Source organism: Heptranchias perlo, chromosome 21 (genome assembly GCF_035084215.1).
Source record: "Heptranchias perlo isolate sHepPer1 chromosome 21, sHepPer1.hap1, whole genome shotgun sequence".
In the NCBI taxonomy this organism is placed as follows: Eukaryota; Metazoa; Chordata; class Chondrichthyes; order Hexanchiformes; family Hexanchidae; genus Heptranchias; species Heptranchias perlo.
The window spans coordinates 22,644,676-22,663,577 of NC_090345.1; the positions used below are offsets into that span (position 1 = coordinate 22,644,676).

Here is an 18,902-nt window from a genome sequence, read left to right on the forward strand (position 1 = left end):
ACCACTAAGTAATCAGTCATAGACCCTTTTGAATGGAATCCGTGTCTGTACTTAAATGTGCATACTACTCCCAAAGGCCTCATTTTATGGTATTTCTTACATCTATGATAAACTATAAAATCAAATGGTTCCCTTACTGTGCATTACTTCTCTCTGCCTTTAATGGCCACATTTTATTTCCTTGATTCAGCTTGCTGTCACCTGATTGCTTTCAAGCAGATCTTGGGCAGTATGACAATAGTCACATTGGGCACTCTTGTAGTTTGCACAGCCTGCCAAAATACCACCATGACTGTGTGTGTTTATGGCATGGTGCTTATGGAAAAACAAATGTGTGCTGTAGCCACAATGATTTAGTATATAATACTTTCCATTGACACAGTTGCAGTATGTAGACCTAGCACAGAATCCCTTATTCAGAATCTGAGAAGCCTGCTCTGCCCTGTTCTGTTGTCTAATTTTGCCTTTTCATTGTCTTATCTTAGTGTTGGGATATGAACAATCGTTAGAAATAGAGTACATGGAAAAGCTTGGTTCATCACCTGTAAGTATCAATTTCATGGTAAATTCCAATTGTCGAAGATTGTTGTCATACACTTGAATCTACTGAAACCTTATAATTAAGCTGAAGTATTATTTGGTTTAATGATTTGACCAAAATGCAGAACTTAGCCACTCACCAATGAAGCTATTTATAGCCTGCGTACAAAGATAATATTGACCCATTTTTCAAGATGGCGGGCTGAACTTCCACGGGGGGCTCTTCCACTGTAACTCTGGTGGAATTACTGTTGGGTAATTTGTTATACCCAATTCTGAAAGTAACGTGATTCTGTTTTTCTTTTCCTTTAGCACCATGACACAAATGCAACAAAACAACCCATGTACTTAAAAATCGATTCTCTGAAAGACAGTCCAGTAAAATGCCCTCCCATCAGGTTATCTGATTCAACCACTCCATGTTCAGGGTATGTATTCAGAGTCATCTTTTGAATAATCCACTTTTGAATGTGAAATTATCCACTTTGGTAGGAAGAATAGAAAAGCAGAATATTTTTTAAAAAGTGAGAGACTAAGAAATGTTGGTAGTCAGAGGGATTTGGATGTCCTTGTAGATGAATCACAAAGTTAACATGCCGGTACAGCAAGCAGTTTAGGAAAGCAAATGGTATGTCAGACGTTATTGCAAGGACATTGTGTATAAGAGTACGGAGGTCTTGCTGCAATTATATAGTGCTCTGGTGAGACCACACCTGGAGTATTGTGTACAGTTTTGGTCTCCTTACCTAAGGAAGGATATGCTTGCCTTAGAGGGGGTGCAATGAAGGTTCATTAGATTGATTCCTGGGATGAGAGGGTTGTCCTATGAGGAAAGATGGAGTAGAATGGGCCTATATTCTCTGGAGTTTTGAAGGATGAGAGGTGACCTCATTGAAACGTATAAAATTCTGAGAGGGCTTGACAGGGTAGATGCTGAGATGCCATTTCCCCTGGCTGGAGAGTCTGGAACTAGGGTTTATAGTCTCAAGATAAGGGGTCGGCCATTTAGGAACGAGATGAGGAAAAATTTCTTCACTGAGGGTTATGAATCATTGGAATTCTCTACCGCAGAGGGCTGTGGATGTTGAGTATATTCGAGGCTGAGATCGATAAACTTTCGGACACTAAGGGAATCAAGGGATATGGGGATTGGGCGGGAAAGTGGAGTTGAGGTAGAAGATCAGCCATGATCTTATTGAATGGCGGAGCAGGCTCGAGGAGCTGTATGGCCTCCACCTCCTGTTTCTTATGGAATCTGGTGTGCTTTGAGAGGAAAATGAAAAGGAACATTTGGACTTTAATCAAAAAAAAACACGGGAAAGTGAGTAAGCAATTCTCAAAGATCCATGTGTTTAGAAAATGAATAAATCTCAAAGTCCAAAGTGATCATTTGATTACACGATTAAATACAAAAAAGCCTGTTAATTTTTTTTTGTTGCTTTCTTAAAAATTTTTTTGCTGATAACATCATTAAAGCAAAATGGCTTGAGAATTATAAAGCCTGATAACGTGAATATTCGGGAGTGATTTCCATCTGCCTGCTGTCCCATTGGCACTAGAAAGCGCTGTGGAAGCCAGATGAAATTTTTTTTTAGAAAAGAACTTGAAATGGGCCACCAGTGCTCCCACCCAAAAGGCAGGCGCCTTACTGAAATATGCAAATTGAGATCCTACGATGGTTGTAGGGCCCCGACACAATTTTAAGGCACCGATGGGCAAAGTGTGCACATGCCTACTCTTCCCGTTGTTACTGGACACAAGGATCGCTGGTTCGGATACTCTAATGGGACTGCTGCAGGCCACTCCAAAAGCTCTTCAAAAAAACCCTGAATGCTCGGTCCTTGCAAACTACCTCCCATCTCCAACCTCCCTTTCCTCTCCAAAAGTCCTTGAATGTGGTGCTGCCTCCCAAATCCGTGCCCATCTTTCCCGCAACTCCATGTTTGAACTTCTCCAATCAGGTTTCCGTCCCTGTCACAGTACTGAAATGGCTCTTTTCAAAGTACAAATGACACCCAATGTGACTGTGACCCTTGCATATCCCCGATTTTAATCGCTCCACCATTAGCGGCCAAGCCTTCGGCTGCCTAGGAATTCCCTCCATAAACTTCACCACCTCTCTACCTCCCTCTCTCTCTCCTCCTTTAAGGCGCTCCTTAAAACCTACCTCTTTGACCAAGCTTTAGGTCACCTATCCTAATATCTCCTTATGGGGCTCGGTGTCAGATTTTGTTGTTAACACTCCTATGAAGCGCCTTATGACGTTTTACTATGTTAAAGGTGCTATGTAAATGCAAGTTGTTGTTGCTCCTCCTGGCCTCACAATAATCTCCTCTCCCATTGCCAGCTGCTCAGATGCCCTTTCCCGGGATTGCCACCCCCAAAAGTTTTGACCTCTGGCTCAGCTCTATGGATCAGTTCTCTGATTTCCCACGTCCTCCGATTGGCATGCTGACTGTCACAGCTCATCGAGCGCTGGCAGCTTGCAAAACTGTATAGATGAAGCCTGACCATGACAATGGTTCGGGCCTCCCACTGGTGCCATTGGACAGGCAGCAGAATCGCAATGCCCACTGCCCAGCCAGACCAGAAAATCGCTCTCACTGATTTAGCAAGAATATTTTTAAAATCAACAAATCTGAAAAGGCATCAGAAATTACAATTAATTCTGAGGTAAAGACAGAATTGCCTCAAGAGGAGAGAGGGGTAGAGAGGTTTAGGGAGGGAATTCCAGAACTTGGGGTCTAGGCAGCAGGAGGCACAGCCGCCAGTGGTGGAACAAAGAAAATCGGGGATACGCAAGAGGCCAGGATTGGATGAGCACAGCGATCTTGGAGGGTTGTAGGGCTGGAGGAGCTCACAGATAGGTGCTGAGGTACTAAATGAGTACTTTGCATCTGTCTTTACCAAGGAAGAAGATACTGCCAAAGTCACAGTAAAAGCGGAGGCAGTTGAGGTACTGGATGGGTTAAAAATTGATAAAATGGAGGTCCTAGAAAGGCTGGCTGTACTTAAATTAGATAAGTCACCCGATCTGGATGGGATGCATCCTAGGTTGCTGAAGGAAGTAGGGATGGAAATTGCAGAGGTGCTGGCTATAATCTTCCAATCCTCCTTAGATATGGGGTTGGTGCTAGAGGACTGGAGAACTGCAAATGTTACACCCTTTTTCAAAAAAGGGTGTAAGGAAATACCTGGCAACTACAGGCCAGTCAATTTAACCTCGGTGGTGAAGAAGCTTTTAGAAACGATAATCCAGAACAAAATTAACAGTCATTTGGACAAGTGTGGATTAATAAAGGAAAGCCAGCACGGATTTGTTAAAGGTAAACCGTATTTAACAAACTTGATTGAGTTTTTTGATGAGGTAACAGACGGTTGATGAGGGCAATGCAGTTGAGGTTGTGTATATGGACTTTCAAAAGGTGTTTGATAAAGTGCCACATAATAGGCTTATCAGCAAAATTGAAGCCAATGGAATAAAAGGGGTAGTGGCAGCATGGATACAAAATTGGCTAAGTGATAGGAATCAGAGAATAGTAGTGAACAGTTGTTTTTTGAACAGGAGGAAGGTATACAGTGATGTTCCCCAGGGGTCAGTACTAGGACGAGCTTTCTTTGATATATATTAATGACTTGGTCTTGGGTATACAGGGCACAATTTCAAAATTTGCAGATCACAAAACTTGGAAGTGTAGTGAACAGTGAGGAGGATAATAATAGCTTTCAAGAGGACATAGACAGGCTCGTGGAATGGGCGGATACATGGCAGATGAAATTTAATTCAGAGAAGTACGAAGTGATACATTTTGGCAGAAAGAACGAGGAGAGGCATTGTAAACTAAATGGTACAATTCTAAAGGGGGTGCAGGAACACAGAGACATGGGGGTATATGCGCACAAATCTTTGAAGGTGAAAGGACAAGTTAAGAAAGTGGTTTAAAAAAAAAATAGGATCCTGGGCTTTATAAATAGAGGCATAGAGTACAAAAGCAAGGAAGTTATGTTGAACCTTTATAAAACACTGATTTGGCTACAACTGGAGTATTGTGTCCAATTCTGGGCACCGCATTTTAGGAAGGATGTGAAGGCCTTAGAGAGGGTGCAGAAAAGATTTATTAGAATGGTCCCAGGGATGAAGGACTTCAGTTATATGGAGAAGCTGGGGTTGTTCTTCTTACAGCAGAAAAGATTAAGATGAGAATTGATAGAAGTGTTCAAAATCATGAAATGTTTAAATAAAGAGAAACTGTTCCCATTGGCGGAAAGGTCGAGAACCAGAGGACACAGATTTAAGGTGATTGACAGAAGAACCAAAGGTGACATGAGGAAAAACTTTTTTACGCAGCGAGTTGTTATGATCTGGAATGTGCTGTCTGAAAGGGTGGTGGAAGCAGATTCAATCATGGCTTTCAAAAAGGAATTGGATAAATACTTGAAGGGGAAAAAATTTGCAGGGCTACGGGGAAAGAGCGGGGCAATGGGACTAACTGGATTGCTCTTACAAAGAGCCAGCACGGGCTCGATGGGCCTAATGCCTCCTGTGCTGTAACTATTCTGTGATGCTATGATTCGTGACTGTTTGGTGATTTTTCAGTCGAGACTGGTAATGCATCCTTATTAAAGTTTTTTTTAAAAACAATATTAATTGGAAGACTCCTCCAGTAATTTATATATTTTTGAATTAGTGAGAAGCTTTGTACTCTTTCCTATCTTGGTGACCTTGATCAGGGTCAGCAGGGTTATGGATGATTTCAGGTTTATGGAGGGTGGAAGATGGGAGGTTGACCAGGGGAGCAATGGAATAGTTGAGTCTGGAGGACAAAAACATGGATGAGGGTTTCAGCAACCAATAGACTAAGGCAGGGGCAAGACGGGTGATACTACAGAGCTGGAAGTAGATGGTCTTTGTATAGGGATGGAAGCTCAGCTCAGGGTCAAGTAGGACACCGAGGCTGCAAACAATCTGGTTCAATCTGAGCCAGGGAGAGGGATGGAATTAATGGAGAGGGAACAGAGTTTGTGGCAGGGTTCGAAGGCAATGGCTTTGGTCTTCCCAATGTTTAATTGAATGAAATTATGGCTCATCCAGGACTGAGGCAGTAGAGAGGTGGTGGTGAAGTAGGGCAAGGTGTCATCACCTTACATATGGAACCTAACCTCATGCCACAGGAGATCTGCTAGTTCATTTTGTAATTATGGAAATTAGCTCTTTTTTGTAATCTATGCATTGATTGCAGCCTCCATGTAATATAATTTGCTGAGTAATTTGGAATTTAACTCACTCCTCAAAGATCAAGATTTATGCTTCTCGGGTGCTACTGTTCTGCTATTATGTTTTTCTATTTACGATATCTAATTTCCTGTGTTTATCTACATTAGAAATTTGTAATGCTGTTGAAACTTACTGTGATGCATATTGATTGTCTAATACAGATGCTGATTTAATTAAAATCTGATTGAAGATGTATTTTGTATTGTATAATATAATTAATGATGCTTCTATGAGTGGATTACAAACTATTTTTCAGATCAAGTTCAGATGATGGCGTGTCTTCTGCTGCAATTAAACTTTCAGTCACACGAACCTTGGCTCCCAGCCAAGAGGCACATTTACAGTCACCTGATAAACTGAAAGACATGGATTCCTTGAGCTCAACTCCAGCAAAATCTGACTTGGTGAGTAATTTTCTCCTGTTTCTGAGTTGAGTTATTTTTTGGTATCATGGATGAAACACTCAAATTCAATGCAAACATGGAGTAAAGGTCAACATGTAGTTACTAAATGAATGGTGAATTATCATCTGCGTACCGATGCACTGGTACAGACTGGCAAGGCATGAGTTTGTACCCCAAAGTGACTTTTAATGTATTTCAGTAGGGTTAGTAAGCAAGACATTAATGTAGTTTATTATTGACTTTGACTTTGAGAGTACCGATCAATGTTGAGGAACAAAGACCTTAGATTCAAATGTTCCTTTATTGTCACTCACCTTCTCATCTTCATCATTGTCCAATTTTTGTGATCATGGAGGCTGTGCTTGCTCTGAGGCTTCATTTGCAATATTTGGTAAGTGCAAAGTACTAGACTTTAAAGGAGACACTGACTGATATTTGTGCTTTGCGAGTTAGAGGAGTTTGTAGAACAGATGTGAACTTTAAACACGATTGTCAATTTGCACCCAGAGATGTTTTAACTTTAACAATCAGTGAATTAAAATAGATTTATGTGATGCATAAAGTAAGTTTCCTCATAATCTCCTCATTGGTCCAGAGCTGTTGGTACAGCAGGTACTGTGTACCGACCAGTTGCAAATAACAAACGTTTAGTTAAAATTGTGTGGCGCCCTAATGAAGGCATTAAAGCAACAATTGGTAAATCTCATTATTATAGTCTTTAATCTGGTTGGCCTGTCACAATATCCTTCAAACCTCGGATGTAAAGGTTTAGCTGACAAAAAAAAACAAGGTTGATATGAGCTACACGGACCAAGATTTAAATCTGCTTATTTTACTGATTGATTATTTGCTGTTGTTTAAAGATCTGATTTCAATATGCTTGCAGACACATAAAGCAATGCCCATGCTGGATATGTACTGTACCGAAACATGGGGCTCGATATTAACCCCCCATGACTGGTGGGAGAGAGTCAGGGGAGGGGGTGTTAAAAAGTGGAATACAACCCCAACCCGCCGCGCACAGGCCTGCCGCCATTTTTATGGCAGCGGGTATCGGGACGTCGAAGTGTCCCACTGTTGAGAGGTGGGATGCTTAATTAACATATTTAAATCGGGCTCCCACAGTGCAATTGGGAGTCCAATTTTGAAATTTACTGCTGCTGCACATATTTCCCCAGGGTCAGGAAACTTGGCAGTAAAACTGAACCAGGAGCTGCCGGTAAGTGACTGTTTCTGCACTCATTGTGGGCCAGGAGGAGCAGGCCTCCACTGCCCCGATTGTTGACCTTCACCCTTCTTCTCTCTCTAGCCCCCCCCCCCCCCCCCACCGAGTGCAGGGGACCATCCCCATGGGTTCCCGGCTGTGACGTCCTGCCGCTGATGTCTTTCTCCCCCTCCCCCCAACCGCACCCCATCCGCCGGCCAGGCTGTCCATTTGGCCAGCTGCCGGGCAGGAGACAGAGCTACAAGGTGTTAATAAGGTCCTGCCATTTCGATCAGCAGGACCTCCGCATCCCCGGCCTTGCTGGGTTCTATGGCCGTTTTCTGCCTCACCCGCACCCTCCCCACCTTCCCATAAATACGGGGGCCATGAATTCTAACAATAATGTCCAAGGTAACATTTCTGCTATACCATACACTTGGGAGAAATGCTTGGGAATTGAGTCGATAATATCAGAGGAATCATTCCTCCTTTTTTCAATATAAATGAACGAATGAAAGGATTTCCATAAAGCGGGTGAATTCAAGGCAGGTAGCAATTTGAGAACAAAATTTGTTTTTTGGGGGGAAAACATTTGAAGGCAATGTACTAAACTGTTCCTCGCAGTGGTCATTGCAGGTGTCGTCTGTAAATAGGTCTCCACATATACCAGCCTTAAAAATATTAAATGCTGTTTTTTTAAGACCAAAGACAAGGAACCAGCCCAAGAATGCTCAAATCACAATTTTCTTGGGTATAAATTGTATAGAAAAATAAAATGTGACTTGTGTAATTAGGTAATGAACCACTTGCATCAGGACTTGTTGCAAATACCCATTTACACTAGCACAAATTTCCATTGAATCAAGCCCCTTGTCCCCTCATAGTGTAGCAGTGTCAACAAGTCTGTCAGATTTGTCGTTCACTATTGGAAAGAACAGACTTTTGACCTCCTCAGTTAAATGTAAAAGTAATATGGTGTCATTGACTGTTCAAATGGTCTACTCTTAATCTGGGGTTTTCTTTAAGATGCACATTTTACTTAGTTTAACTTGATTGTAACTATCTTGGGGAGGAATCAAATAAGTTATATTGCAACTTGATTTCATGTAAAGCAGACCAATCAATTGCAACAAATCAGTTTTTCCAAGTGAAAATGATTCTGATTTTAAAGCTCAGTGCTACTTCTGTGAATATTTCACTTAACTCTCGTATTAAAATAACAAAACATTGTTTAGAGAATGTGCTTTTGGAAAATCTAAAATCTTTAAGCCTTGTATGCTTTACAATGTTCTTGCCTCTGAGGATTACCTGTAATATCTTTTTTGGCTGTACAACAGAGTGCTTTATAGATATTGAATGTGCTTCCCGGTGTGCCAGCCAGTGTGATATGTAAAATAGTTAAGCTGTGCCATTGTGGAAAATACTACATTACTGATGATTGAAAGTTGCCCTTAACCCAATTTTAAACATACTGGGCCAGATCTTGCTGGAGCGGGGAATCTTGCAACTTTTTTCTGCACTCTTCAACTCAATTTTTTTGCTGGAAGTTCAAGCTGATAACAGTGTGGTGAGGGTAATAGGGCATCTGGGACCTCAGTGAATGGTAGGACCAACAGTGTACCTTCTTCATCAATGAAATTTAAGGATTGAGAAAGAAACAGAGCAATGACTGAGAAGAAGGGTGAGAGTGGGTGAATTAGAATCAAATCAGGTACAGAAAGATAAATAGAAAGGGAAAGAAAGATTGGATTAAGAGAGAGAGGGGAAAAAAGAGACAAAGGAAAAGTAAGAAAAAAATTAAATTTAACATTTTTAAAATCTCTAAATAATTTACCACCTGAAGGAATGAGACTCCATGGTTTAAATCGTTCATTGTCTGGGCCAGAGAGGTTGATTGGCACAGCATTAACAATTATCACTTCATTAAAAAGGTACTTACACTGTTACTTACCAGACTTGACTTTCTGTGGCAAATTTAATGAACGATTTACTGTGCAAATCCAGCAAGTTCTTAAAAATAACGGGGAGGCTAAGGACGAGATGCCATATGCGAAGGAAATGGCAGAGCGGTGTAAATCAACCAAGTTCTGAAGATTCGCAACACATGGCATATCTCTTAATTTCTGAATCTCTGAATTTGCTGGCTGGTTTGCACATTAATAACGGCGTGCATCATTAACACGCCATTATTTTTCCAGCAAGATCCGGCCCATTAATCGTGGCCGTGGAAGCATCAGTTACAAATTTTATTTCTTGAGGTAGGCAAATTTACATTCAAAGCTGTAAGTGGGCTGTAAATTTAAAAGGAAATATTGGATTAACTTTTCTATTGGAGTTGCCTTAAAATTTTACCAGTCAATCAAACCAGTGAAGAGATAATTCTGAGAAATGTGTAGGTAGTGCATGAAAGTACACTTGTGTCTTTGCTATATAATTTTCTCTGAGCAGCAGTTTTCCATTGGGTTAAGTTTCTCTGCGTTGATAATAGTACTATCAAGTACAATAACTTTTGGAAAAGCTTATTTAGTTACAACATTCAAGAAAGTGTCATTTATTAACTTAATTACAATTCACTTATGTCAAAAAAGTCTGCTAACAGGATTAGGTTACCAAAATACCTTTTTCCTGAAACATTGCATCTTCCCTACCCTTCTGCGCAGGCAACTCCTGAGGAATCAATTGCCTCTGCAGATGTCTTGTTAAGTAGGATTGTAGGACACACAGACGTAGATGATGAGCTTGACTATCTAAAGCCTGACGCAGCTGAAAAGAACCCGTCGGCATTTGCTTACAAGTTACAGGTTTGTACAGAAAGTCATTTCATGGTTAATCATCTCTATTTGTGTTTACATTCATTTTCATATCCATTTTTGTTTGTTCATCAACCTTTGACCACATTTTCTTCCAATACTGCTTTTCTATGGATTATTCCCTGCGAATTCAATTCCAGGAAGAGCTAGTGTATGCAGCCATGAGGATAGAAGCACTGAAGCTAGCCAGACAGCTTTCCAATTCTCCCTGCAGCACCTTAGATTATGAGGTATCCCATAATGCCTGGAGTGTTATGTTTGCAGTGCACTGGCTAGTGAGTGTATTAATTTGGTCAAAAGCTTTATACTGTTTTTAAAGCATGTTTTAGTGATTTTTATCTACTTTTCAAATGCGTTACTTAAATATAGCTGGTTCTAAATTTCACCTCGTTGACTGCATGTTTGAATACAGTGTTACCTTTTGTTTCCTTTTGGGGTCTTAATCTGATATTTTTCTTGTTCTTCATGCCAAAGACCACTCCGATTAATGAGTTTACAAACTGGAGTGTGACTTTATACGCACAATATATGACAAATTACAGGACTTCATCTACACCTCCTAGATGCAAAAATAACAAAGGACGTAACTCTTTACTAATTCTCTCAGTAATATTCTATCTGGATCAGCATGAGTGATTTAACTTACATATGGGATTTTGTCAAACCTACGGAAGGTTATGCCCTATCTCGATGGGCTCTGCGATGAACTGTGGAACTGGGAGCATACTCTCTCAGATATATCCATGGCATCCTTTGAAGTTCAAACCTGGAATGCAAGACATCATCAAGGTGTCTCTCAAATCCTACAGATGTTACTCACTGGAGGCTTAGATGACACATCTGCCTAATTCAATGGACAGAATTTCTATTCCAACACCAAAAACAGGCCCCTGCCTACCTAATAGCAGCACGATATCCATTCACCACTTAGTTATGAAACCCCTTTGAACTCAGTGGGCCCTCCATGCAGTAAAGCAAGCAGATGAACAAAGCTACATTTAAAACTTTGGTGTATTAACACCTTCCTAAACTCCTACAACAGCTTGTCTCCAAGTCTCCTGGTGCTGTTGTGAATTCAGCTGGATTGGCTTTTGCAGTAAGCTAACTGACAGGCCAGTTCTCAGACAGTCATAAAAATAAGGAGACTTCCTTCTGATCTGAAATGTGATGAAATTTGCTATTCACCACATTTTTGTTAGGGACATAGACTATAATTGTCTGTAAGCTTGTGGCAAAAATAGTCCACAGATTCAAAGGATTGGAATATAAGTCTTCCCCACGGTGAAAAAGAATACAATTAGTGTGGTTTTCTGTGAGGCAGCATCTGAGGAAATTTCATTTTAAATGGGTTTTACTGCATAATCTTTCAATATTCTGGAGTACTGCAACACCTCTTCCTCAGGGCAAGGAACTGTAACAGTATAAGTAGCCACGTGATGAAATGGAGAGAGTGCTTATTTTATGGAATGGAAGGACTAATATCTTGTGGTTAAGAAGCGCATCTGCCACACCAACTTCTGGCAATTTGCCAACTGAATGAAAAATGGATACATGTCTGTCAGGCATGGTAAATTTATGACTGACTTTGTACTGCTATGTTTAATAGAATTTACCTGCCGTTATGAAAATGTCCAGCTTCAAGGAATGTTCAAACACATCAGATGAGAAAGGTTTCAAACAAGCTGTGATTTTTCTTGGCAATTGGTGTCAAATATCTGAATATTTTTCTTAATTTTAGACTTTCAGAGAACTAAAATTCAACAACAATCAATACCAATGATGCTGCATTAAGTAGTTCGGTTATGGTTCGTTTGGTAGGCTTATGGTTGGGCGGACAGAGGTTTAAATGGTAATTACAGTGGTAATCTAGTTTATTTTGAAGGTTTCCTATTAATCTGATATGCATTCTTTAAATGGAACAGGTCCTAACCTGATCAGTACAGTAATCAGTTATCAGCAATATTCTTTCAAACTTGGGTTAAAATCAAGTGAACACATTTCATTTTCTTCAAAAGGGATTTTTAAAATCTTTGTTCTTAGGAAACTAGCTTAAACAATGAAATACTAAGCATCCTCAAGGAAGAGAAAATGGAGTCAATTATTTAAAATTACAAAAAAAGTATTTTTCATAAATAACCCGAGTTATTGCACTAAATCTGTTTTATGGGTGGTTTGGGACTCTGCAAATTAGTCTCAGCCATTCAATTCAAAATCTGGAATTATGCATATAAATGTCATCATTGCGTGATAGCGGGCTCAAATGTGGTTTAGTTTAGCTGTGAATTTTAAAAATGAATTGTGCGGTATGCTTAAAAGTGGCAAATGGACTATCTTAAAGTGACAAGTGTTAATTCATTATTTGTTTTGATATCTTTAAAGTTCCTTCTTCAACGTATTTAAATGAAGTAAAAACAGGGTCTATCTGTAGGTTCTTCATAACTTGCTAGATTCTGAAGGCTGTTGAGGATAAAGACCTCCTTGAACACTTAGCTACATGTCTCGTGTAAAATTCTCTATGTGAGGCATATGGTTTGACATAATAGAGGTAATTTTCAACATAGCTGCCTGGACAGTAACCTGGCCTGATTTTCATTCCATTAAAATTGGTTGCTAGTTCTACAATGTGCCAGGTTACTGCCCAGGCAGCTTTGTTGTATTCACGAACACAATGTTGGACTGTTAATATTCCAGTTATCTATTATTCCATTAGACTGCTTTAATTCCAAGCGTCTGTCTTAACAGCTGAAGGAGGGCTGGTGAGAGCACTGATGAACTGTATCGCATAATTGCTGTGTGTGCTACCGTATTGGTCCCATCTCCTGCAATATGTTTGTGATTTAGAAATACATCCAATTAGTTATTTTAGCCTGTTGAATCTTCGGTCTGTGTGTACTATTTTCTGCCTGCCCAAGGTGTATGTGGGATCATGGCATCAGGCTATGCTTAGTGCAGTAGCAGTGCTTCAGTTTGTATCATTGTTCATTCCTGGGTCCATGCAGTCTGCAGGGAGAAAAGTAAAAATGTGCAGAATTCAAATTGTAAGTGTCTATTAATCAGACAGTTGAAGGGAAAAAGAAACCTTGTTGAAATTCATGTAAAAATTATGGCATGCATTCTTTTTCATACAAAGGTCATCTCACTTGTGATGGTGGCTGAAGGTAGTTCTTGTCAAAAGTGAAGGCACTATGACTCTTAAGTATATTTATTTCTTCACTTTTTTTGTTCAAGTGGAAGAAATGTGGGGATAACTGGTGAAGACTAGAAAAATAGTTGAAAGAAATTGAAGTCAGTGAAATTGGCTGGTAGCAAGAGTCGGGGGAAAATAGGAATAAGAGGCCCTGGTTACTGAGAAACTCAATGAAACACCATTGTGTCTGATGCTTTCATTTTGTCAACATAAATGGTATAGAATACAAAACTGTAAATGGAATTTAGTTTAAGGTAGCTTACATTTTTTTTGGTCCAGTTTAAATTGAAGTGATACAGTTAGAAGAAAGACTCTTACAATGGTGACAGCTTTCATTTCTATCACGTGATAAATTTAAAAGTAGTCCCAGGCATAGCCCAATATAAAAAAAACACTATATTCACCAGCGCACCTTGTATAGGATGTACAATTTACAAAGAACTAGATCATTCAATCTGTGACTGACATCTGAACATGTGGCAGAAATCAATGCTTTCTTTCTCTGACTGGCTAATACATGGTTTAGAATGAAATGTAAATGAAGTGAAAATTGTATTTTTACATGTTAGGAATAGCTGAGGTGCAGTTATTTTCCAGGTTTGTTGAAAGTTTAGTTACCATGTCACTTTCTTCAGTTTCTTTCACTTGTCTGCATGCTCACAGATCAGAGGGAGGAGTACAGCCCGAAGACAATGGGCCAGTTTTGGTTCACACATACAAGTAAGAGTTAGATTAGGACCTTTCCCCATATCGATAACCTGTTTTGTAACGCTGTACAATAATATCACAATCAATGCTTATAGCATTTGGATGTAACTATCTATTTTGTTATACAAAGTATATGTAGTAAAATTGTGTTTGAATTTTAAAAATGGCTGCCTTATAGACTGCATCAGTAAAGACTGAAGCTCAAAATTTCTCAAGAACCACTTTGGGTCTAAAGGTATTAACCAGCTGAATGTTTTCCCAAACTAGATTGTAGCGATTTTATTAGAATGTAGAAATTAGTTTTAGTTATGATGCAATTCTCATTTGGCTTAATTTGGAGTAGGAATTCTCCGTATGGTGCCTGCTGGTGGTTTGACTTAATTTGCTGAAAAGGTGCAAAATTGGATACTCTGTGAGAGTTTTATGTTAATTCTCAAAGGACAGTGATTAAAGGCTACTACTTGGGAAAACAAGACCTAAAAGTCATCTATATTGGTACAAAGCCCAAGGATTCCTTTGGTGTTATAATTTGTGCATTTAAAATAATTGCACACTTTATAATTTGAGCATATATAGATTTTAAAAATGCTGTGCCCTACAAATAAAAAAAACAAATACACCATTCATCGTCATGGTACTTGCGGTAGGAATAATGGCAGAGATTTTCTTATTTATTATCTTTCCATTCTTTTTGTTTAATTTCTTTTTATTCTATCTGTGAAAGTCAAAACCAAAGGAATATAAAGGCACTTGACTTCATAATCACACCATAACTTCTGCTTTGATCTTCCAAAGCCATTTTAATTAATTATAATATAAATACTTGACTGAACTGTGACTGAGTTTGTATTCCTCTCTGTCTGTTGTGGAGTAAGACACAATTGTGTCCAATAACTTTCTTCCTCCTAACCATTGCCTTCACGCTGATTTCTCATGCCAGTAGTATAAGGTAATGCTCCCTACAGGAAACAAAAACAACCTTGCGTTACTTAAGTCTTTCTGATTGTAGCATCACTTAAGTATTCCTAATTGTACTTGCTGTCAGAAAATTGAATTAGTACACATTATTTGTAGCAAAGCTGGGCAGAAGCCAGCTGCATTTTTTTTTATACTAACACATCCATTTTACGTTTTATTTGTAATTCAGCTATTACATGCAGCTACTGTCTCACTGCTTTCTAAACCAAAGGTGAAATAAAATATAAAACACTGGTTTGAAATAATACTATGTTTTCTTTTGTTGTTCTGTTGTCTATCTTTGTAAAACTAGAATTTGTCAAATTATGTTTTTGGTATGGCCGCCTGAATGTACTAACCTGCATTTATTATTCATCTTGCTTGTAGTCCTTTTATTTTGTGTTCTAAAATGTTTAGGATATACTTGTAGACAGTAAATACATTCAGGTTTGTTTCATTTCATGAATTTTCAATTAAGACAAAAATTGATCAGCAACCTTTAAAGACCAATAGTATGTTTCATGCTGTTTAAAAATTGCTTTAAACTATTTTATAAATGTAAGTTAAAACTACAAAAATATTTGTTTCTGTGCACTTCTCGAGTTCTGCAGCCAAGGTAGAAAATGGGAACTCCCATTGTCCCATCTGTTGTATCAGAAAAGTTTAACAAAGGATGTTTGCTACTGAAAGAGTTAAACACTTTCCAGTTGACTCTACATTAATGAGTAACTTGATTTCTAAACTACATTCCAATTCAATTGCAAAATGCTGTTCCACGTTGCTTTCCAGTCATTCCTGCTCAGTTGAATAAACCAGATCCTGTCGATGTTTATCAGTAAGTATTGCTTGCCCATTGTCAATTCAGCAGTAATGATGCGACACCACAACACGTGCAAAAACTGCTACTTGTAGAAATATAAAAAGTGAACGATTCTATTTTTACGTTTGTTAAACAAATACTTAAATAGGATGAAGTAGAGATATATTGAGATGGCCCTTTTTGGACTGTCTCAATTTGAAAGTTTGGTGCCACTGTTCTTGCAGATAATTTCTGCAAACATTTGGCTCTGAGGTTATTTTGGATTAGATTGAAGTTAACACTCTTCCTGCAACATAACTTTTGACATTTCATTATGCATTACCCATCATGCTTTACTTCCACTAATGTAATTCAAATGAGTTTTGCAACAACATTAGAATGGCACTTTGACCCAACACTAATTTAAACCTAGTGGTTAATTTAACTTTAACAGAATGTTCTGGAAATTTGACCTTGCAAGGCAGTGGCTAGTTTTTTCACAGCTTTTAAGTCAGAAGTAATACTATATGCACTCTATGTAAACTGATGTTTATTTTTCTGTGTTTTACATTTGTTGCAGCAAAGAGACAATATACCATCAATGGACACTCCCATCACAAAGGCTGCGCTGTACTCTCGAACTGGTGACAGTGAGGCTGATGACACTCCAGTAGATGGGCATCACTACAACCAAAGAGATTTGGATTCTGCTCTGAGAGCAGCTAGGGAGGAGGTAGCTCATTCACCTTTAAGTAGGCTTCTGTTAGAGTGTCTCTGCACGTGTGTTGGATAAGTTTAGTATTAAATAATTTTTTTTTAACGAAGAGCTGTTCTTACATTTTTAACAAATTAAGTTTTTTAAAAAAAAAAAGAAATTCTGATATTCCCAAAAGGTTATTTTTTTGTCTTGGTTTTTCTGAAAGAATTCAATTGTTTTGTTTTTTGACCCCCTTTGCCCTGTTTCTTTCCTTTCCTGCTGTAACTATGAATCTGCTCTGAATCTTCCTCAGTTGTGTATGTTTCCTCCCATTGTTCCACAGATCGTTGCTAAGGAAAGAGAAGCGGCAGAGTGGCAGAGCAAATTTGACGAAAGTAGGCAAGAGGTTGTTGAGATGAGGTAAGTTGCTATAGATCTGTGAGTCTAATGCCAACTCTGTAGACAGTAGAAGTGAATATATAGGGTATTAAATTGAGGGGTTCGTTTCCGCTTGTACTATTAGCGCAATCCAAGTGGAATGAGTTGAACCAGCGCAAAAGATCACAGAATTTTAAACGTAAGTATGTTACACCCAAAACCACTTGCGTTCGTGTTTTCCTCGATCTTTTGAGCTGGTTCAAGATTCAATTCACCCAGATCAGGCCCCACCCACAAAACTGGCCACGTCTCAGGTCGACATTGAGAGATCCCGCCGATTGCGCTGGTTAGGGAAGGTTCTTCAAATTGTACTCATTTTCTTCGGCGCACAGACAGTGGTAGGCTGTTGAAAGCTTTTTCATATCAAATATTTAATTTATTAAGAAACTAACTAATGTACACCAATAAAACCAGTAGATGGTTCAGTATAGTTATTTAAAGTCATTTTCAGTGATTTTAAATCTGATTACTCACAGGTGGAGGACTGGACACTCTTATTAAAATTGCTTATTTTTGCTGATAAACCCATTTTCAGCTGTATTAATAAAGTTGCACCAGGTTACCACTCTTAAATATATCATGGAATACTTTTTAATGGAAAGAAATAAAACTATTTTGTTCTATAATGCTGCACGATTGCGCTGGTTCATTGAAGATTTTACGTTTGTGATTACGCAAATTAATTTTGAGCCCGTTTTGGGTGCAGTTTCCCGATTGCGCCCAAAGTGGAAACTTTACCCCTGAGGATCTTCTGTAGACAAACATGGTTAGGCATGTTGATCAGATTATAATATACTTGAGGGCTTCAAATAATACTATAAATTTCAAGTATGAAGCCAGAGAAAGTTTACTGGTTGAGTTTATATCTTTTGCTCACTGCCAGAATAAGCCCCAGGTTTTGCTTGTGTCTCTGTATAACATGATGGGAAGAGGAGGTATTTTAATTTACGATGCTGGACTAGGATTATAATGGAATCTGTTAACAAGAGTTTTTTTTTACTGAGAGTGGTGCACTGTCTTTATAAGTAGTGCTCCTGTGTATATAAAAGCTGTAACATAGCTGAGGAATTAAAATGATACTGTGTGTGCGACAGTAACATGACCTGGGAGATCCTTATAACAATGTGACGGTTAAAGGGCAATGGTGAGGTTTTAGGTTGTGTTATATTATAAAGAAGTGCACATTATGCAATGCTGTTACCTTTGGGGAAGGTGTACTGGCAAATCTGTTTTTTTTTTAAAAAGTCCATTATTTCCTTCAGTTGCTCAATGTTCTGGTCAATTATAGTCCAGTGTTCAAATAGTCCAAGTTAACAATTGAGGACTTCACAATGAAATTGAGACTGAGGATGAGTAAATAATGCCTTCCTGAGGAGAATTATGTGGCATTCCTCATTGTAAATGTGAGTTAATACTGGAATACCCTTATCCCAAGTTACATAAAGCCATGGTTAGTCAGTGTAAGATTTGGATAGGCTAACAGCTTAATTGAAAAGGCAATGCATCAATGTAATAAGATAGGGTTAATTCGTAATCTTATAGTTAAGGATCCTCTGGGGCAGGGTGATCATAATATGATAGAATTTCATATTGAGTTTGAGAGTGATGTAGTTAAGTCTGAAACTAGGATCTTAAATTTAAACAAAACCAATTACATAGGTATGAAGGGTGAGTTGGCTAAGGTAGATTGTGAAATTAGATTAAAAGATCTGACTGTAGGTAAGCAATGGTGAACATTTAAAGAAATAATTCATAATTCTCAACAAGTATACATTCCTTTGAGGAATAAAAACTCCACAGGAAAAGTGATCCAACCGTGGCTAACTAGAGAAGTTAAGGATAGTATTGGATTAAAAGAAGAGGCTTACAATGTTGCCAAAAAG

General features: G+C 38.7%; 1 protein-coding gene across 6 annotated transcripts in view; it reads left to right on the top strand.

The window, feature by feature from the left end:
* Positions 1 to 18,902, top strand: part of LOC137340049 (microtubule-associated protein futsch-like) — a 224,708-nt gene that overhangs the window by 187,488 nt on the left and 18,318 nt on the right. For 2 of the 6 annotated variants that reach the window (XM_068002274.1, XM_068002278.1), the window contains 8 exons: positions 486 to 544; positions 853 to 968; positions 6,072 to 6,219; positions 10,084 to 10,224; positions 10,374 to 10,463; positions 14,084 to 14,140; positions 16,465 to 16,617; positions 16,925 to 17,001. In XM_068002274.1, the coding sequence (XP_067858375.1) occupies positions 486 to 544; positions 853 to 968; positions 6,072 to 6,219; positions 10,084 to 10,224; positions 10,374 to 10,463; positions 14,084 to 14,140; positions 16,465 to 16,617; positions 16,925 to 17,001 (841 nt within the window). The remainder of the gene's footprint in view (positions 1 to 485; positions 545 to 852; positions 969 to 6,071; positions 6,220 to 10,083; positions 10,225 to 10,373; positions 10,464 to 14,083; positions 14,141 to 16,464; positions 16,618 to 16,924; positions 17,002 to 18,902) is intronic. The other 4 variants (XM_068002277.1, XM_068002275.1, XM_068002279.1 and 1 more) reach the window with 4 other exon arrangements.